This window comes from Lethenteron reissneri, chromosome 64 (assembly GCF_015708825.2).
Source record: "Lethenteron reissneri isolate LAM-NWPU_2019-01 chromosome 64, ASM1570882v1, whole genome shotgun sequence".
Lineage (NCBI taxonomy): Eukaryota > Metazoa > Chordata > Hyperoartia > Petromyzontiformes > Petromyzontidae > Lethenteron > Lethenteron reissneri.
Window position 1 is genome coordinate 11,048,252 of NC_083842.1, and position 21,443 is coordinate 11,069,694.

The 21,443-nt window shown below is 50.8% G+C and overlaps 1 protein-coding gene across 1 annotated transcript in view; it reads right to left on the reverse strand.

Moving 5' to 3' along the window:
• LOC133359061 (ceramide glucosyltransferase-like) overlaps nt 1-20,628 on the reverse strand; it is a 41,341-nt gene extending 20,713 nt beyond the window's left edge. Inside the window, exon 1 of the mRNA XM_061577442.1 lies at nt 20,410-20,628. Within this exon, the coding sequence (XP_061433426.1) occupies nt 20,410-20,537 (128 nt within the window). The 5' untranslated portion in view covers nt 20,538-20,628. The remainder of the gene's footprint in view (nt 1-20,409) is intronic.
• Between the last annotated feature and the right edge of the window lie 815 nt (nt 20,629-21,443).

Below are 21,443 nucleotides of genomic sequence, written 5' to 3' on the forward strand. Positions count from 1 at the left end.
GGTGGTGGTAGTGGTGGTAGTGGTGGTGGTGGTAGTGGTGGTAGTAGTGGTGGTGGTGGTAGTGGTGGTAGTGGTGGTGTGGGTGGTGGTGGTAGTGGTGGTGGTGGTAGTGGTGGTAGTAGTGGTGGTGGTAGTAGTGGTGGTAGTGGTGGTAGTGGTGGTAGTGGGCGGGGGGAAACGGCTCTTAAAAATGCTGCTCAGCCAGTTGAGTTGCTCACGACCGGTCACGCTCAGGTGGTGACGATGAGAGGAGGTGGGTGTCTCCGTGACGGGCAGCGCTCACCCGGCTCCCCTGCTCGCTCGCTCGCGAGCCAGCGGGTACCGGAAAATAACGTGTCCCCCTGCGCACGGATCGGACTCAAATTCAGCCGTTTGTGCCGTCAAACAAACATCGCCGTGAGCGTGTCGGATACGGTCCACCCGTTTAGTCGCGTGTACTTAGCCGACCGTGCGAATCGGAGGTGCGGTGGGCGGAGGGCGGGTGGGTGGGGGGGGTAATGACGATAAACTAAACGCAAAAAGCCGTTCTCAACAGAAGCATTTTCATCCTCGATGGTTGAGAAGTTCGTAGCCTCCCAGCGGCTTCGGGACGTCGGGAGGAAGAACTCTGCCGGAGTTGCCGCAGAAGCGCATCTGAAAGCGCCGTGCGGCGACGCGATGGCCACCGTCTTTGTCCGAAGGCCGTCGCTGCGAGGATGACCGGAGTTTGCGTGGCGGTGGTTTATGCGAGTTTAACGCGGTCGGCTTTTTCGCGGACCGATATCGTCCAAAATACAGGTTTTTACGCAACGAAACGGGAGCGTTTCTCCACGAATCTGGCGTACGGCTGCGTTAGCGTCGTTGTTCCGTTAACACGTAGCAAGCAGAGGAACAAACTCCGGATGTAATTGAACGAGGCTCATCCGCAGGGCGGAGGCCCGTGTAGCGGGTTCAACACGGAGTGAGTCTTTCGCGCCCCAATATCATCCACAATCCTGGGTCGGGTGTAAAATACCGTCACGCGCGTCACTCGAACTGTCGTCGTTGTTGTGGTGGTGGGCTCACTCTCCCAACACGCAACCGCTCGGTGACGAACCGGTGAACGAATTGGCTGACGTTGCGTTGACGCAACCATTGCCGATTGGCCGTGTGCCGTGTGTCGGGCGTCGGATTTTAACGACGCATAATCACACGATCCAACCCTCAAACGCCGCCCGCCCGCCCGCCCCCCTCTATTATGCCCATTTAATACGCCGACATCGATAGAATGGCAGCAACTGGTTTGGATTGCGCAAAAAGAGGCGAGAAAAGAGACGGCCGGCTTCGGGTTTGACGGAAGGGGAGGGGAGTGGGAGTGGATGATGCACCACGACACCGCACCGTCACGATCTCCACGTGCGCCTTGCACGTCGCTCCCACAATGCCGCGCTGCGCGTGACACTCAGCCGGCAGATTTGTGGAGCAATCCACCCGTTGCATTGCTTAAGTGGAGAGGGGGTAGATGCGATGACGGATCGCCTGATGATGCCGGTTGCAATTAGTGGCGAAACGCCGTACTCGGAGTGTAAATGTTGCGGCTTTGCTCTCCGACACACGCAGGCTACCTCACGCGTCTCTTACACTTACCCTTATTTCTAGATTTGAAGCTTTCGTGACTCTCTGTCCAATACGTTGGCGTGTGCAACAATAGTTGCTTGCGCACAACCACGTCCACGTCGCCGACTCTCGCGTACCACTTCGTGCATTCTTTTGGCCCCGCCCCCCTCCCCCTCCCGATATGTTCCATTCATTGGCTACCACATTCTGATGAGCTCCCCCCCCGCCCTCTCCTCCCCCCTCAACTTGCATTTAAGGGATTACATCTTGAATCCCTGCCTCACTTGATGCAGCTAATCTGGCTGCGACGGTCCCACCTGATGACGGAGACTTGTGTTGCCTCCGAAACGTCGTGATTTTTATTGTTTTATTTTTATTAATTTCATTTTTTACCTACGTGACTTTACCGAAAGAACTAAGAGTACACTTACCCTTATCTTAACTATTAATCAGCTAATCCCCCTATCTCCCTGACTCCTTGGCTCCTCCCCCCTCCACCCTCTTACGCTATATAATCACGTGTCTCTAAACAGCTCCACCTGAAGACGGAGGCTTGTGTTGCTTCAGAACGTCGTGATTTAAATTAGTTGTTTTCATTTTAATTGATTTTATTTTTTGTTACCTACGTGACTTTACCGACAAAAAATTAACCCGTAAAAACAAAGTTTTTCACTATAAATCCTTTATATGCGTGGCGGCTAGAGTCCTCTCGTCCTCTGGCTTGAGATGGCTGCCACCTATGGGTCAGATGATTGCCTGCCACCATTAAGCAATTGGTAATTAAATAGAATTTTTTTTTCCTATAAAGTGTAAAGTTATGTAAAAAAAAATTTCACGAAAATAAATTGTCACGCACAACGAGTCTGTGTGCAAAATGTCAGCTCGATTGGATCACGGGAAGTGGGTTAAAAAACGACCGAAAGATTTGTACGGTCGCAAGCGCGCAAGCGCGCAAGCAAGTGAACTTAATATAAAGGATTTAAAAAAACAAAAAGTACGGTGTTGCTGCTGTACTATGTGGCAGACTTAGCGACACGTTTATATACAGGTCGTCCCCAAGTTACAAAATGTAAATATGGTTTTGGGGGGGGGAGGTGGGGGGGGTCTGACTTTTTGTGACGCCGTGTGACGAGGGGAGGGGAGGGGGGGATGTCAAAAATCGTCCAAAATCGCGTGACGTCATTTATGGACGGCCCCCCAAACACCAACAGACGAAATTAACGCGATTTTATTTCCGCAGGTAAAGCCCACGAGGCTGTCTCTATGGCTCAGCAGTGACCTTGCCATCACAAGTAATAATGGCCGAACGAAGTGGCTTATCGCGTGGCAATGGGTCGCAGCACAGAGATCATCCATGCAGACCCACGGACTAAAGTTCAACTATTTTACTTTGCCGGGTAAAGTGAAGCCGACGTCGAAAAACCAAATCGCCTGTCAACAAAAAACGGAGTTGGGGAGAGGGCCGCATTGAGCGATTGCCCCATCTCACTCCGGGGGTGGGAACGGGAGTTGACGGAACTAGAACAGAAAGCGCGCCAGACCGACGCAAGATGTATGGCTAATCGTTTCGTTAAGGGTTAAACATTCGTGTCAAGTTGAACATTGACTGAATCGTTCCGCCCCGCCCGCCCCCCCCCCGTGTACATATTTGCATGCCACCATCCCACCAAAGGCGAAGATCCCCCCCTCGTGTAGCCTTAACCAGAGGTGTGGACTCGAGTCATGTGACTTGGACTCGAGTCAGACTCGAGTCATGAATTTGATGACTTCAGACTCGACTTGGACTTGCATAACAATGACTTTGTCCCACCTCTGCCTTAACAGACTGTAGGGGCAAGTGCTGTTAGCGAGCGGCACCTGTGAAGGCCGGAACGGCACACGAGGGGGTGGGTGGACAGCACCACGCCCGGCCGCCTTTGTCTCCCCCAGTGGCGACACCGCACCAGGATACTCATTTGAGGCTGAGCCGACCTAGAGGAGGGCCCGGGACCGGTTCAGATAATCGTCACTTGGTGTTGGCCGTGAGCGGGAATCGAGCCCGGGTTGCCGGGTTCGTAGCGCAGCGTAGCGCTACCCGCTACACCACCACTCCCCACTACACCACCACCACACCACCACCACTACACCACCACCACCACCGACGACGACAAACATGGTCCGGCCACGGGATTGACTTCCAGGCGTTGCGAACTCACGCGTTTCTGGGCGCTTGGGAGGTGCTCGTGGAAGAATTGAGGGTGACGGAAAAAATCTGACATGTTTATTGAGGGATGCAGCGTAGATGCAGTGAATATTCAGTGGGAGATGCAGTGAATATTCAGTGGGAGATACAGTGGAGATGCAGTGGGAGATTCAGTGAATGTTCAGTGGAGATGCAGTGAATATTCAGTGGGAGATGCAGTGGGAGATTAAGTGAATATTCATTGGGAATTGCAGTGGGAGATTCAGTGAATGTTCAGTGGGAGATGCAGTAGGAGATACACGTGGGGATGCAATGGCGATGCAGTGGGAGATGAAACGAAACTAAACTATTTTTTATTTGACCCGGTAAGTCCCACCGAGCTCCATAGAGCTCTTCTTCAGAAGCGACCAGACGATCACAAACGATAACTCAACCAAGTGGGCTCATCATCATCATCATCGTCACCACGTGGAAATCTGGACCTTATCATCCAAACGCTCAAAACGCTTACCCGTACCCGTACCCGGCCGCACCAGGGTCGCAAACGGGTACCCGTACCCTACCCGATACCCGGCTACCCGTACCCGGCCGGGTACGGGTACCTGATTGCGACCTATGGGATAAAGCCATGTTGCAGGCGCGGGTGGGTTGATTCTAGGAACTTGAATTGTGAGAAGAGACAAGACGTTGGGAAATGAGTGACAAACGGTGACTCACCAGTGACTCACACGGCCTACACGTACCCGTAACAGTCCGTGCCAGGGTCGCAAACGGCTACCCGTACCCGTACCTGGCTGGGTACGGGTAGCCGGGTATCGGGTAGGGTACCAAGTTCAAGTACATTTATTAGGCGTAGCCCTGTGAGCCATTCGGCTCTTGAATCGGGTGCAACCGCAACAAACAAAAAACATGAACAAAAAAAACATCTTAAAGTGAATATGTGACTGAGTGCAAACAGAAAATCCAAGAAAAGACAGCAAAATATTGCAGAAAAAAACACCGTACCCGATTGCGACCTCTGACCTCAAAAGAGTTTTCCGCGCTATCGCAAGTTCCCGAACCCTCGACCTCCGAGAGGCACACGAGTCGATCAGCTGACGCCCGCGCGCTAACGTGCGTCACCTGACATCCCACGGGGACCCGCGTGCGCTCCGGCACTTAAATGAACCCACGTGGCAGTCACGCAGTCGCCGCTCACCTCCCTCTCGTTTCGGATAACGAAAGACGAACGGGACTTCGACCCTTTCGGCAACATCACGGCTGTGGTGCGCGCGTGAAGATGTTCCCGACGCCAAGTCGAGGATGTCCCCATGAGCTGCTCGTGGGATATAAAAAAAACACGTAAAATTTACGCGCTTTGACGATTGGAAGCGATCGCTTTTTATTTTTATTTTACCGGGGAAGACCACACGGAGCTGTACGGCGATTTTTTCAGGAGCGACCCGGTCATCACGAACGATAGCTCAACGAAGCGGCTTATCGCCGCTTGGAAATTTATCTAAAACGCACGACGTCGATTCTAAAATGGGGAGGGAAAAAACGGGAGGATGCGGAGAAAAATCCACTTGAGCATGGGGAGAGAGAGAGACACGCAAACTCCAAATATACAAAAGGCATCATCAGGGTCGGGATCGAACCCACGACCTCCTGTATACCAGGCGAGGTAGTTAACATCTCCTAGCCACCATGATGGTGATGATGAGAGAGAGACGCTCAAACTGCAAATATACAGCAGGCATCGTCAGGGTCGGGATCGAACCCACGACCTCCTGCAGACCAGGCAATAGAGATAACGCCTCGTGACGGCGGCACTCCACTCGTTGTCAAGGACATCATGCTTGTGGCAAAACATGCAAATAAACACGCGTTGATAACGCACGCATTGTCCCTGGTACCGAATGGCCTACAATCTCTACGATGGCCTTATCTCACCCCCCCCCCCCCCCGCCGCCCCCTCTCCCCGAGAAACGCCAAAAGGCGGAAGGGCGCAAAAGCGATGCAAAGCGGCAAAATTATCTCGGGTTGACCAGTTGCATCTGTGGGACCACTTTGTCTGCCAGCGTCAAGATGATGCAAAACAAATAAGACTTCAGCCTTTACCGGCGCACGCGTCACCTCGGTAACGCGTCGTATTATCATCGCGCGAGCACTTTTACAAATCGAGGTCGCGCGTTCAGAGTGTTTGGCCGCTGCCGGGGAAAACCGTCCACGTGGCGACGATGAGAGCCGCTTTCGTTCAGCCGTCCGTCTGTCTGATCTGTCCGTCTGGTCCGGTCACGTGGAGATTTAGAGCAGTAGCCAAACACTCTGAACACGAGTTTCTAAATGAGGGAAAAATCGGGGGGGGCCCTGGAGAAAAAATCCACGCAACCATGGGGAGAGAGACACGCAAACTCAAAATCTACAGCAGCAGGCGTCGGGATCGAACCCACGACCTCCTGTATACCGGGCGAGGTAGTTAACATCTCCTAGCCACCGTGATGATGATGATAAGAGAGAGACACGCAAACTCCAAATATACAGCAGCAGGCGTCGGGATCGAACCCACGACCTCCTGTATACCGGGCGAGGTAGTTAACATCTCCTAGCCACTGTGGCACCCCTAAAATAAGTAATATAAAAAAAAAATTTTACACGCTTTAATGAAATGTACCGTACGAGTAATGGAAGAACTCCACGACTCCAGGAAGTGGCCCCGAGGCTTGCCACAACGTAAGGGGACCGTTGGTGATTTACAGCCAACGTGAGTTGAGCGTGGACAATTAGACCCAAGACCCGTCTGGAACGTTCTTCCCTTCCGATACGAGGAAGCCACCGGGAGACACGGCACTTTTAAATCATCGAGCTTGACGAACTCATTTCTCGCGAGAGCTGCTTTTCGTCTTCTTGGTTCTTTCGGTAAAGTCACGTAGAAGGGAAGTAATAAAATAATAAAAATAAAACATAATAAAATAATTCTCACGACGTTTCGGCCACAACACAAGCAGCCGTCTTCAGGTGAAGAATGAGACACTGCCAAGCTTGGAGCTTATATATAAGCTGGGTTGGAGGTGGAAGAAGAGCGCCTTAACAAAAGAATGTGCATATATGCACCGAAAGAACCAAGAAGATGAATCCCTGCAGTCACGAAAGCTTTAAATCGAAATTTAGCTGCTTTTCGTGTTAAGTTCGTTGTCCTTTCACCGCCTCCCATGAGCAGTCGGCTACGTACGGCCCTCCACGCAAATCCACGTGTACCCGTGTCAATCTCCGGGTTTCCGTGCGCGTGTCTGCGGACACACACACACGCGCACACACACTCTCTCTCTCTTCACAAGTGCGTGTGCGTGTGCCACTGCAAACATGCCACATCGCCGCGCCAAGACGCATTGCATGCGCCGCGCGTCGTTTGTACGGAACGGAAACGTTCGTTCGAGTAGGAAACGTGGATCTCTCGATACGGGTCCACGGTGGTCACGTTTCCCCAACGGCCCGGTCACGCGGACGTGGGTTTTTTTTATATTTTAAGGGTCTCTTTGTGAGTCTGTGTGGTTTCTATGCGAGTCGGCCGCAGGTATTTATACGATCGAGCGGATCTCTAAGTGTTCAGGCGGCGTCTCTCTCTCTTTCTCTCTTTCACATTAAATAATAAGACGCCGCGTCCAGGAGCAGCGTCCCCGATGCGGCCAAACGTGTCGCCAAGACGACCCTTGATCGCTCGCTTCCGTTTCCCCCACCCCCCCTTCCCCGATCGGTGCGCATCACGTTGGCTTTCTTGTCGATTTAAAGCTTTCGTGACTGCAGGGATTCATCTTCTTGGTTCTTTCGGTAAAGTCATCACGTAAAAGGGAAATAATAAAATAATAAGAATAAAACATTATTAAATATTATGCAGGGATTCATCTTCTTGGTTCTTTCGGTAAAGTCATCACGTAGAAGGGAAGTAATAAGATAATAAAAATAAAACATCATAAAAAAATACAATTCTCACTGTTGTGAGAATTGGATTATTTTATTATGTTTTATTTTTATTATTTTTACCGAAAGAACCAAGAAGATAAACTAATCACTTTTAAAATATATCCAATATAAAAGTAAACTAATCTAAGCTCCGATTTAAAGCTTTCGTGACTGCAGGGATTCATCTTCTTGGTTCTTTCGGTAAAGTCATCACGTAGAAGGGAAGTAATAAAATAATATAAATAAAACATAATAAAATATGCAGGGATTCATCTTCTTGGTTCTTTCTGTAAAGTCACGTAAAAGGGAAATAATAAAATAATAAGAATAAAACATTATAAATATTATGCAGGGATTCATCTTCTTGGTTCTTTCGGTAAAGTCATCACGTAGAAGGGAAATAATAAAATAATAAAAATAAAAACATGTAGTGTATAGTGCAGTGTTATTTTATTATGTTTTTATCTTTATTATTTATTACTTCCCTTCTACGTGGTGACTTTACCGAAAGAACCAAGAAGTTGGCTTTCTTGTCGTTCGTTCGTTGGTTTGCGCCGATCTGGTCTCCACGGCGGAGGCCAGATCCGGCGGGGGGCGAAACGCGCGGCGGGTTTTAACCGGCGGCAAAAAAGAAAAAGATTAAGATGAAACCGAATGAACGCTGAAGATCGCGCGAGTATAAATGTGTCGAAACCCTCCAACCAGCCGGCACAGCCAGTAAGCTTCGTCGCGTAAACAACGCGCCAATTAGTTACTAGTTTAGTGTATAGTGTATAGTGTAGTGTTTAGTAGTGTAGTGTATAGTGTAGTGTATAGTGTAGTGTAGTGTATAGTGTAGTGTATGGTAGTGTAGTGTATAGTGTGTATAGTGTAGTGTTTAGTAGTGTAGTGTATAGTGTAGTGTTTAGTAGTGTAGTGTATAGTGTAGTGTATAGTGTAGTGTATAGTGTAGTGTTTAGTAGTGTAGTGTATAGTGTAGTGTATAGTAGTGTAGTGTAGTGTGTAGTGTAGTGCATCGTGTAGTTAGTGTATAGTGTAGTGTAGTGTTTAGTGTAGTGCATAGTGTAGTTAGTATATAGTGTAGTGTGTAGTGTAGTGTATAGTGTAGTGTGTAGTGTAGTGTTTAGTGTAGTGCATAGTGTAGTGGTGTTAGTGTAGTGCATAGTGTAGTTAGTATATAGTGTAGTGTTTAGTGTAGTGCATAGTGTAGTTAGTGCATAGTGTAGTGTATAGTGTAGTGTATAGTGTAATGTATAGTGTAATGTATAGTGTAGTGTATAGTAGTGCGTAGTGTAGTGTTTAGTGTAGTGCATAGTGTAGTTAGTATATAGTGTAGTGTATAGTAGTGTGTAGTGTATAGTGTAGTGTGTAGTGTATAGTGTAGTGTATAGTGTAGTGCATAGTATAGTGCATAGTATAGTGCATAGTGTAGTGTATAGTGTAGTGTATAGTGTAGTGTATAGTGTAGTGTGTAGTGTAGTGTATAGTGTAGTTAGTATATAGTGTATAGTGTAGTGTATAGTGTAGTGTATAGTGTAGTGTATAGTGTAGTGTGTAGTGTAGTGTATAGTGTAGTTAGTATATAGTGTATAGTGTAGTGTATAGTGTAGTGTATAGTGTAGTGTATAGTGTAGTGTGTAGTGTATAGTGTAGTGTATAGTGTAGTGTATAGTGTAGTTAGTATATAGTGTAGTATATAGTGTAGTTAGTATATAGTGTAGTATATAGTGTAGTGTATAGTGTAGTGTATAGTGTAGTGTACTTCTTCAGCCCACCGGTGTGTTGGAGAGTAAATCCACAACATTTACGATTTGAGTATCATGACTGATAATTACAGCCAGCATCATCGCGGCGATTTGGCAGAATAGTGAAGCAATCCACCTGCTTCTGGTTTTAAATCGAGCCAGATGACTTCATCACCGTCAACCCATCAGGTGCAGAGATCAGAGGAGGAAGAGGGGGGGGGGGGGGGTTATTGTGAATCAGTTAATTAGCAGGGCTACGACGCATTTATACGCGCACGATCTAACCCAAAAAAAACCTTCATTACGAATAATATTGGTCAGCGAGGACGGCTGCTTGCGTTGTGGCCGAAACGTCGTGAGAATTTTATCTTATTATGTTTAATTTTTATTATTTTATTATTTCCCTTCTACGTGATGACTTTACCGAAAGAACCAAGAAAATGAATCCCTGCAGTCACGAAAGCTTTAAATCGAAATTCACTTTGAGATGTTTTCTTGTTTAAGTTTTTCATTTTTGTGTTTGTTGCGGTTGCACCCGATTCAAGAGCCGAATGGCTCACGGGGGCTATACACCAAATAAATGAAAACTGAAATGAAAAAACTGAAACTGCGCCGCGAATCGCGCCGGCGAGGTGTAACGCTGCACCAGGATCTCTGTGCTTGACAACGAGTGGAATAGAAGATGTATAAACTAAGCCATCGTTTTTATTTCACCGGGGAAGGCCCACCGAGTAGCGTAGCTCGTCTTCGGAAGCCACCTGGCCAACACGAATGACAGCTCAACAAAAGTAGCCTTAATCGCGTGGAAATTCACAGCAGCCAAATACTGTGAATGCATCGAGATGCATGACTGCCCGTGGACTAAACAGAACTACATTTCGATTGAAAGCTTCTTTCGTGACTGCAGGGATTCATCTTCTTGGGTTCTTTCGGAAAAGTCACGTAGAAGGGAAATAATAAAATAATAAAAATAAAACGTAATAAAATACAATTCTTACGACGTTTCGGCCACAAACGCAAGCAGCCGTCCTCAGGTGAAGAACAGGGCTGTCGGAAAGACATTCAGACGCTATTCAGACGCTGTCTTTCCGACAGACCTGTTCTTCACCTGAGGACGGCTGCTTGCGTTGTGGCCGAAACGTCGTGAGAATTGTATTTTATTATGTTTTATTATTATTTTATTATTTCCCTTCTACGCGACTTTACCGAAAGAACCAACAAGATAAATCTAACTATTTTACTTCATTTTATTTTATTTACAACCAACGTCACGCCGTTTACAGTATTTGGCCACTGCTATAAATGTCCACACGAGGACTGCGAGCCGCTTCTTTCGTTGAGCCATTATTTGCGTTCGCCAGGATTTTACACGGCAGGATAAAAAGTAGTTTGAAACAAGTATAACCCGTAAAAACAAAGTTTTTCACTATAAATCCTTTATATGCGTGGCGGCTAGAGTCCTCTCGTCCTCTGGCTTGAGATGGCTGCCACCTATGGGTCAGATGATTGCATGGCAGCATTAAGCAATTGGTAATTAAATATAATATTTTTGTCCTAAAAAGTGTAAAATTTTGGAGAAAAAAATTTCACGAACATTAATTGTCACGCACAACGAGTCTGTGTGCAAAACGTCAGCTCGATTGGATCACGAGAAGTGGGTTAAAAAACGACCGAAAGATTTGCACGGTCCTAAGCAAGCAAGCGAGCGAACTTAATATAAAGGATTTAAAAAAGTGTTCATTGCTCCACGTGCCGTCGTTCTCCCCATCGCTCTCGTGGCTGCGAACCAAACGGAGGGGCGGAAATTCCACACTCCAATGCAGAGGTCGCAAACGGGTTTTGATTCCCTACCCGTACCCGTACCCGGTCGCGCCAGGGTCGCAAACGGGTACCCGTACCCGGCCGTACCCGTACCCTACCCGTACCCGGCCGGGTACGGGTAGGGTACGGGTATTGGGTACCTGATTGCGACCTCTGGGATGAAGCCATGTTGCAGGCGCAGGTGGGTTGATTCTAGGAACTTGAATTGTGAGAAGAGACAAGACGTTGGGAAATGAGTGACAAACGGTGACTCATCTTTTTGGTTCTTTCGGTAAAGTCACGTAGAAGGGAAGTAATAAAATAATAAAAATAAAACATAATAAAATAATTCTCACGACGTTTCGGTCACAACGCAAGTAGCCGTCCGTTGTGGCCGAAACGTCGTGAGAATTATTTTATCATGTTTTAGTTTTATTATTTTATTACTTCCCTTCTACGTGACTTTACCGAAAGAACCAAGAAGATGAATCCCTGCAGTCACGAAAGCTTTAAATCGAAACGGTGACTCACCAGTGACTCACGGCCTACCCGTAACCCGTACCCGGCCGCACCAGGGTCGCAAACGGGTACCTCCCGTACCCAGCCGGGTACGGGTAGCCGGTATCGCGTAGGGTACGGGTATAGGGTACCCGGTTGCGACCTCTGCTCCCATGGCAAGAGGCTGCCCGAGCCACGCTCCTTGTGCCTCAATTTCATCCGCCGCCGAAAAGGAGGAGGGGGAGTGAGCGCATTCACGCTTGCGTAATGCCGCGTTATTCTCCACGCTCCGCAGGCCAAGGCATTAAAACCTTGCATTTATTAAGCCCTCGGGCGCTGCTCGAGCCCGCTGAAGCTTGGCAGCGAAGGCGACGGCTAGAAACCGAATAATAAAAATTGTCTGTCTCGTTAACGTGACCTCCTCCGGGCAATGTTTAACCCTCTCTCTCGAGGCCCAGTAGTTGCTTAACCTTTACCGCAGCCTCGCTTTCTCGGCCGTTAAACATTTTTTTTTGTTCGCAAAGTTAACGAGTGCGGGGGGTTTGACGAAACAAAGCGGTCGCCGTCACTCGCGCGCCCCGTTGCTCAATTTGTGTTTTCGGCGATTAACCTTTGAAAGAAGTAAAATCTGGCCGTGTCTCGCACCCCCGCCACCACCCCCCCAGGTGAAGAAAGAACCACTGCCATAGCCCCCCCCCCCTTGTCCACACATCACTACTAGAAGTCACCCTCCATCCGTTGTCGTGGGGAGACGTAAGGCCGGCTTCGACATTTCAGCGTCTCATCAGCAGGCTGCTTCTCCTCTGCTTTCCCTCGCTCTCTGGAAGGCCACTTTCCAATTCCGCCTGGTCGTCCGCGCCCATGGCTCTTTCTCCGGCCCCATCTTTCCTCGTCAACTAACCCTCTCTTCTCCTGCGCGGTGGCCAAATCTTTCTCCCCCTTCTCAAGAGTCGTCCGAGGCTCGAGTCCATCCACATTCCACGGATGGACCGGACGTGGCCAGCCCCGCTCACGAGAGGAGGCGCGGGAAGGGACGACAAACTGAACGTGAAAAAAAAAATCACGTGACAACCGCCGCTCCCACATGGCAGAGCGGGTCGGAAAGCGCTGCCCTACATTGAGCGCACGTACGTACGCCGAACTTATTTCGCACCGTACGAAGCCAAGGACAACAAACTAAACCCAAGAAGCGGTTCGAAATGAGCGAGTTTTTAATTTAGACGACGATTTAAAAGCGCAAAGCTCCGGTGGCTTCTCAACATCGGAGCGGGAGAGCGTTCCAGACGGCCGCAGAAGCGCATCTGAAAGCGCCGCGCGATGCCGGCGACCGCCGGCTTTGCTCGGTGACTTGGCCAGACGCGGCTGCTGGGAGGATGACCGCCGGAGTGTCGCGCGATGGGTTTATGCTCCGGGACCAGATCGGCGAGGTATTGTGTGCGATTCATTTGAGTCGAACGGTCGCCATGCAATGGTGTCTTGAAGCAAAATGCACGCGCCAAATGAGTGGTAATATAATCGGTTGCCCATTCGCCAGAGGTCGCAACCGGGTACCCGATACACGTACCCTACCCGATACCCGGCTACCCGTACCCGGACGGGTACCCGTTTGCGACCCTGGTGCGGCCGGGTACGGGTAGGCCGTGAGTCACTGGTGAGTAACCGTTTGTCACTCATTTCGGGTAGGGTACGGGTACGGCTACCTGTACCCGGCCGGGTACGGGTACGGGTACCCATTTGCGACCCTGATGCGGCCGGGTACGGGTAAGGAATCAAAACCCGTTTGCGACCTCTGCCATTCGCCACTGCGAACCGTGAGCGTGACAGACCGGGGTCACCGGGGTCACCGTGTGTGTCACGTTCGCTGAACTTCTCTTTCACACACCGCACGCAGCAAGTCGGGAGGTGCGTCTTGGCGAAGCCGCATTTCCAGCGGCACGCCCGAGCCGAGAACGCAGGCCGTGCCGACGCCGGCCCATACGCGGGTTCAGGGAGTCTCGTTTTCTAGGGGGTTTGTGTGGTTTGTGTTTTGTGTTTTTTGCCCCCACTGGCACCAGCGGACGAGCCGGGCCACCAACAACGTTCCCCGTCGCGATGGACATCCTGCAACGAAACGATTGGCGGTGCTGGACACGGCAAAGCCACATTGGCAAATGCGATTTGTAACTCCGAGACTCGCCAAATATTAACGTCTTCTTGGTTCTTTCGGTAAAGTCACGTAGAAGGAAAATAATAAAATAATAAAAATAAAACATAGTAAAATTATTCTCACGACGTTTCGGCCACAACGCAAGCAGCCGTCTTCAGGTGGAGAACAGGTCTGTCAGACTCTGCCTTCTCGACAGACCTGTTCTCCACCTGAAGACGGCTGCTTGCGTTGTGGCCGAAACGTCGTGAGAATTATTTTATTATGTTTTATTTTTATTATTTTATTATTTCCCTTCTACGTGACTTTACCGAAAGAACCAAGAAGATGAATCCCTGCAGTCACGAAAGCTTTAAATCGAAATATTAACGTGCCATTTTATTGGAGGGACCTGCTTCGTGGCGTTGTCTTGGTGTGGTCTGGCACGGTTGCTGTTGCTGTTGTTGTTGTTTTTGCTGCATTGCCCAGGCTGGCATTTAGTGTTCTAAAAATCTGCAGGAATGTACGTGCACTTATGCAATTTGTATTTATCTACGCTTTGTTTATTTTTTTTGTTTTAGTTACATTCTCACCTTTCCTGTGCTTTGCACTCCCATCGCTTGTCGCTGTAACTTTTTGAGACGTTAACTACCTCGCCCGGTCTACAGGAGGTTCAACCGCTTAAGTGTGTCCAAGAGATGCGCTTTCGCTCCGTTCTCCCCACCTGCAGAAGGACGCTTGTGTTGCGCCCGAAACGTCACGATTTAATTTAATTGTTTTCATTTATTTTATTTCAATTTTGTACCCACGTGACTTTACCGAAAAAACCAAAGAGTACGAATCCTTGCAGTCACGAAAGCTTTACATCGAAATTCACTTTGAGATGTTTTCTTGTTCACGTTTTCCGCTTTTTTGTGTTTGTTGCGGTTGCACCCGATTCAAGAGCCGAATGGCTCACGGGGCTATACACCAACGTAGGTAAAAATAAATAATAAAATAAAAATTATACAAATAATTTTAGAAATAAAATTATAAATCACGACGTTTCGGAGGCAACACAAGTCACAAGTCTCCGTCATCAGGTGGGACCGTCACAGCTAGATTTACTGTATCAAGTGAGGCAACAATTAAAAAAATTGATAGTCAATTTAGCTGTGACGGTCCCACCTGAAGACGGAGACTTGTGTTGCCTCCGAAACGTCGTATGAATCCTTGCAGTCACGAAAGCTTCAAATCTAGAACACAGGAGGTTGTGGGTTCGATACCGATCCTGACGCCTGCTGCTGCTGCTGAATATTTGGAGTTTCTTTGGAAGGCCCCGACTCTGATGGCGAGACCCAGAAAGTCATCAACTACCTCGCCTGGTACACGTAGTTTGCGTGTCTCTCTCTCTCTCCTCGTGGCCGTGTGGATTTTTCTCCGGGTCCTCCGGTCTTTCCCCTCCACGTTTTCAGGATCGTCGCTTTCAGATGCGACGGGCGACGACGACGACACTAACGACGATGATTGTGGCGGCGGCGGCGGCGGCGGTGGTAACAATCACCGGCTGACGATGATGTACGGCAATGGTCCATGGTGAAACTTCGTCGTTCGCACCGCACACAGCCGGAGGTCGCGGGACGGGGGGGGGAAGGAAAGGGGTCACCGAGCTCGGCGCGAAAAGCCGAGGCCGGGAAGCTCTCCGGGAGGTATCAGGTGAACGGCGGCCATCGTCACCTGCCCCCCCACCACCACCACCACCGACCGCCACAGTCTCCCCTGGCAACCGCCACAGTCCAAACAGAAGGGATCAGCGGTCGCTAGGCGACAATTCAGAGCTTAAGAGGAGGATCACATTTCCACGAGTCCACGGGCCGCCGCCCGAGCCAGCGCCTTGCTGGGTGCTGCTCTTAAGCAGAGGTCGCAAACGGGTTTTATTCCTTACCCGTACCCGGCCGCACCAGGGTCGCAAACGGGTACCCGTACCCGTACCCGGCCGTACCCGTACCCTACACGTACCCGGCCGGGTACGGGTAGGGTACGGGTATCGGGTACCTGATTGCGACCTCTTTGGGATGAAGCCATGTTGCAGGCGCGGGTGGGTTGATTCTAGGAACTTGAATTGTGAGAAGAGACAAGACGTTGGGAAATGAGTGACAAACGGTTACTCACCAGTGACTCACACGGTCTACCCGATACCCGTACCCGGCCGGATACGGGTATCGGGTAGGGTACAGGTATCGGGTACCCGGTTGCGATCTCTGCCTCATGATGAGGTGTCCGTCCGGTCACCACCGGCTTCCCCAAAGAGTTGTACACCAGCGAAACTCCCGCTTGGCACCAAAAGCAAAGACCCCCCGTATAGCCTTCACGAACTGTTGGGGCAAGTGCTGTGAAGGAGCAGCACTCGTGAAGGCCGGCCGCCTTTGTCTCGCTCAAGTTCAAAGTTCATTGATTCGGTGTAGTAGTCCTGTGAGCCATTCGGCTCTTGAATCGGGTGTGACTGAGTGCTAACAGAAAATCCGAGAAAAGACAGCAAAATATTGCAGAAAAAACACCGTTACACACCAACGCTGTGTGCAAAAATCCCAGTGGGATGCAAGTCAAACAACAACAACAACCACAAGACAACTTAGATTAAGGCCATCAGTCTTACTTCGTACTACAACAAACAAACATGGCTAAACCAATAAACTTGTCGAAATCACCAAAATAAAGCCATGAAAGCATTGCCAGGCACTCGGCCCCTAGAAGATGCCCAGAATTAGAAAGATCCCCATTGTGGTCTTCAACGACTTCTGGTTGAAAGCGTCTCTTCGCGACAATGTTTCACACACCGGCACCGGGCAACTCATTTAAGGCTGAGTCGACCTAAGGGACCGGTTGCATCCATGTCAACCCCTTCCCGGTGCCCCTACCTTATTACCGACCATCTTCGTGGTTCTTTCGGTAAAGTCACGTAGAATGGAAATAATAAAATAATAAAAATAAAACATAATAAAATACAATTCTCACGACGTTTTGGCCACAACGCAAGTAGCCGTCCTCAGGTGAAGAACAGGTCTGTCGCTGTCTCCCCGACAGACCTGTTCTCCACCTGAGGACGGTTGCTTGCGTTGTGGCCGAAACGTTGTATTTTATTATGTTTTATTTGTATTATTTTATTATTTCCCTTCTACGTGATGACTTTACCGAAAGAACCAAGAAGATGAATCCCTGCAGTCACGAAAGCTTTAAATCGAAATTATTACAGACCAATTCAAAGTTCCCATCACAAGGGAGAAAGAAACACGCAAATAGACGAAACATTTTTTTTTCCCGCATTCAAAGGGCTGTACGACGTACGGACCTGCAAACTCAATTTCCCTGTACGAGAATAACCAGGAACTGTGTGAAATGGGTGGGGAGTGGGGGGTGAGTTTCATAGTTCATCGGATTTTTCTCGAATACAAATTCTCATTCTCAACGTGTTCACCATCTCTGTGGACGGATGGTCAACGCCGTTCACGGAACAGCAACGGGGAGTGGGGGGGTGGTGGTCCACTTCGCGATGGCAACCGTACGCGTGAACTTATATTATCTCTCAACAAATGCTTATTGTGTCTCTCAGCAAACACCTTGCACAGGGGTCGTGTGCGAGGTGGACCCATTGTGCAGTACTCGTGGCCGTTTTAAGGCCGAGTCGACATAGGGGTGGCCCACGCGCAGAGCGCCAAGCACCGCGCCACCGCTCACCGCCACGCAGACACACAGAAAGACACAGAAAGACACGCAGAGACACAAACACATGCAGAGACACGCAGAGACACAGACACACACAAAGACAGAGACACAGACACACACAAAGACAGAGAGACACAGAGACACACAGAGAGAGACACACAGAGAGAGAGACACACATACAGAGACGCAGAGACACACAGACACACACAGACACATACAGAGACACACATACAGAGACACAGAGAGAGAGACACAGAGAGACATGCAGAGAGACACACAGAGAGACACAGAGACACACACACAAAGACACACATACAGTGACACACAGAGACACACACACAGAGACACACACACACAGACACACATACAGAGACACACAGAGACACACACACAGAGACACACACACACAGACACACACACACAGAGACACACAGAGACACACACACACAGAGACCACACAGACACACACACACAGAGACACACAGAGACACACACACACAGAGACACACACAGACACACACAGAGACACACACACACACAGACACACACACAGAGACAGACACACACACACACAGACACACACACAGACACACACACAGACACACACACACACAGAGAGACACACACAGAGAGACAGACACACACACAGACACACACACACACAGACACACACACAGAGACACACACAGAGAGACAGACACACACACAGACACACACACACACAGACACACACACAGACACACACACAGACACACACACACACACAGACACACACACAGACACACACACAGACACACACACACAGACCACACCACACACAGAGACACACACACACAGACACACACAGACACACACACACAGTCACAGACACACACAGAGACACACACAGACACACACACACAGACACACACACAGAGAGACACACAGAAACACACACACAGAGAGACACACACAGAGAGACACACAGAAACACACACACAGACACACACACAGAGACACACACAGAGACACACACAGACACACACAGACACACACACACAGACACACACAGACACACACAGAGAGAGACACACAGAAACACACACACAGACACACACACAGAGACACACACAGAGACACACACAGACACACACAGACACACACACACAGACACACACAGACACACACACACAGACACACACACAGTCACACACACACAGACACACACACAGACACACACACACAGAGACACACACAGACACACACACACAGAGACACACACAGACACACACACACAGAGACACACACAGACACACACACACAGAGACACACACACAGCTAATGGTCGCCCGCTGTTGCTACCCCCCCCCCCACTCTCGCGGCGTTCCTCCGCGAGCTCGAGGAAGTCGTCTCCACTTCCTCGCCTTGCAGCGAGTTTAAAACACCACAACCACCACCACCACCAACAACACCAACAACACCACCATCACCACAACCACCACCACCACCACCAACAACACCACCATCACCACAACCACCACCACCAACACACCACCACCAACAACAACACCACCACCACCACCAACAACACCACCACCAACAACACCACCACCACCAACAACACCACCAACAACACCACCACCACCAACAACACCACCATCACCAACACCACCACCAACAACACCACCACCACCAACACCACCACCAACAACACCACCACCACCACCAACAACACCAACAACACCACCACCAACAACACCAACAACACCACCATCACCACAACCACCACCACCACCACCAACAACAACACCACCACCATCACCAACACCACCACCAACAACACCACCACCACCAACACCACCACCACCAACAACACCACCACCACCAACAACACCAACAACACCACCAACAACACCAACAACACCACCACCACCACCACCAACAACAACACCACCACCATCACCACCACCAACAACACCACCACCACCAACAACACCACCACCACCAACAACACCACCATCACCAACACCACCACCAACAACACCACCACCACCAACAACACCACAACCATCACCACCACCAACACCACAACCACCACCAACACACCACCACCACCAACACCACCACCAACAACACCACCACCACCACCAACAACACCAACAACACCACCACCACCAACAACACCACCACCACCACCAACAACACCACCATCACCACAACCACCAACAACACCACCACCACCAACAACACCACCAACAACACCACCACCACCAACAACACCACCATCACCACCAACAACACCACCATCACCACCAACAACACCATCACCACCACCAACAACACCACCACCACCAACACCACCAACCACCACCACCACCACCAACAACACCACCATCACCACCACAACCACCACAACCACCAACCACCACCCTCACCATCACCACCACCACCAACAACACCACCATCACCACCAACAACACCATCACCACCACCACAACCACCACAACCACCAACCACCACCCTCACCATCACCAACCACCACCACAAACCACCACCGCCACCACCACCACCACCACCAACCACCACCACCATCACAACCACCACAACAACCACCACCACCAACCACCAACACCACCACCACCACAACCAACCACCGCCACCACCACCATCACCGTCACCACCATCATCACCACCACCACCGCCAACCACCACCACCATCACCAACCACCACCGTCACCATCACCACAACCACCACCGTCACCACCACCACAACCACCACCAACCACCACAACCACCACCACCGTCACCACCACAACCACCAACCACCACCAACACCGAGTCGTCCAGCCCGCCGCCGCGCTACTTACAGGTAGCCTATGGAGACGAGATGCATGAACCACAGCGCCGCGAAGAGGACGCCTCCGAAGGCGATGAAGGCCGCCCTGACGAGGGCTGCCATGTGCACGGTGGTCATCGTCATCGTCGCGGCGTGCATCTGTCCGGGAAGCGCCCAGTAGCAACAACAGCAACAACCACAACCACCACCACCACTACCTCCTACTACTCCTCTATAAAAGGTCGCCCACACTTTGATAAGTCACTGCCGCGTGACGTCACTCGCCCCCCCTCTCCCCCTCGCCCCCCCTCCCCCTCGCCCCCTTCTCCAGCCCCACCCTCTTCCCCCCCCCACCACCCACCCACCCACCAACCCCACACTCTGTACCCCCCACCCTCTCTTCGCTCACTCATTCACCCATCCACCCTCTTCACCTATCCCCCCCACCCTCTTTGCCCCCCCCCCCACCCTCTTCACCAACCAACCCAACCCCCCGTCTACCCACCACCCCCCTCCATCTCCCCCACCACCCCCCTCCATCTCCCCACCACCCCCTCCATCTCCCCCACCACCCCCTCCATCTCCCCCACCACCCCCTCCATCTCCCCCACCACCCCCTCCATCTCCCCCACCACCCCCTCCATCTCCCCCACCACCCCCTTCCATCTCCCCCACCACCCCCCTCCATCTCCCCCACCACCCCCCTCCATCTCCCCCACCACCCCCCTCCATCTCCCCCACCACCCCCCTCCATCTCCCCCACCTCCCCCTCCATCTCCCCCACCTCCCCCTCCATCTCCCCCACCTCCCCCTCCATCTCCCCCACCACCCCCCTCCATCTCCCCCACCACCCCCCTCCATCTCCCCCACCACCCCCCTCCATCTCCCCCACCACCCCCCTCCATCTCCCCCACCACCCCCCCCCATCTCCCCCACCACCCCCCTCCATCTCCCCCACCACCCCCCTCCATCTCCCCCACCACCCCCTCCATCTCCCCACCACCCCCTCCATCTCCCCCACCACCCCCTCCATCTCCCCCACCACCCCTCCATCTCCCCCCCCTT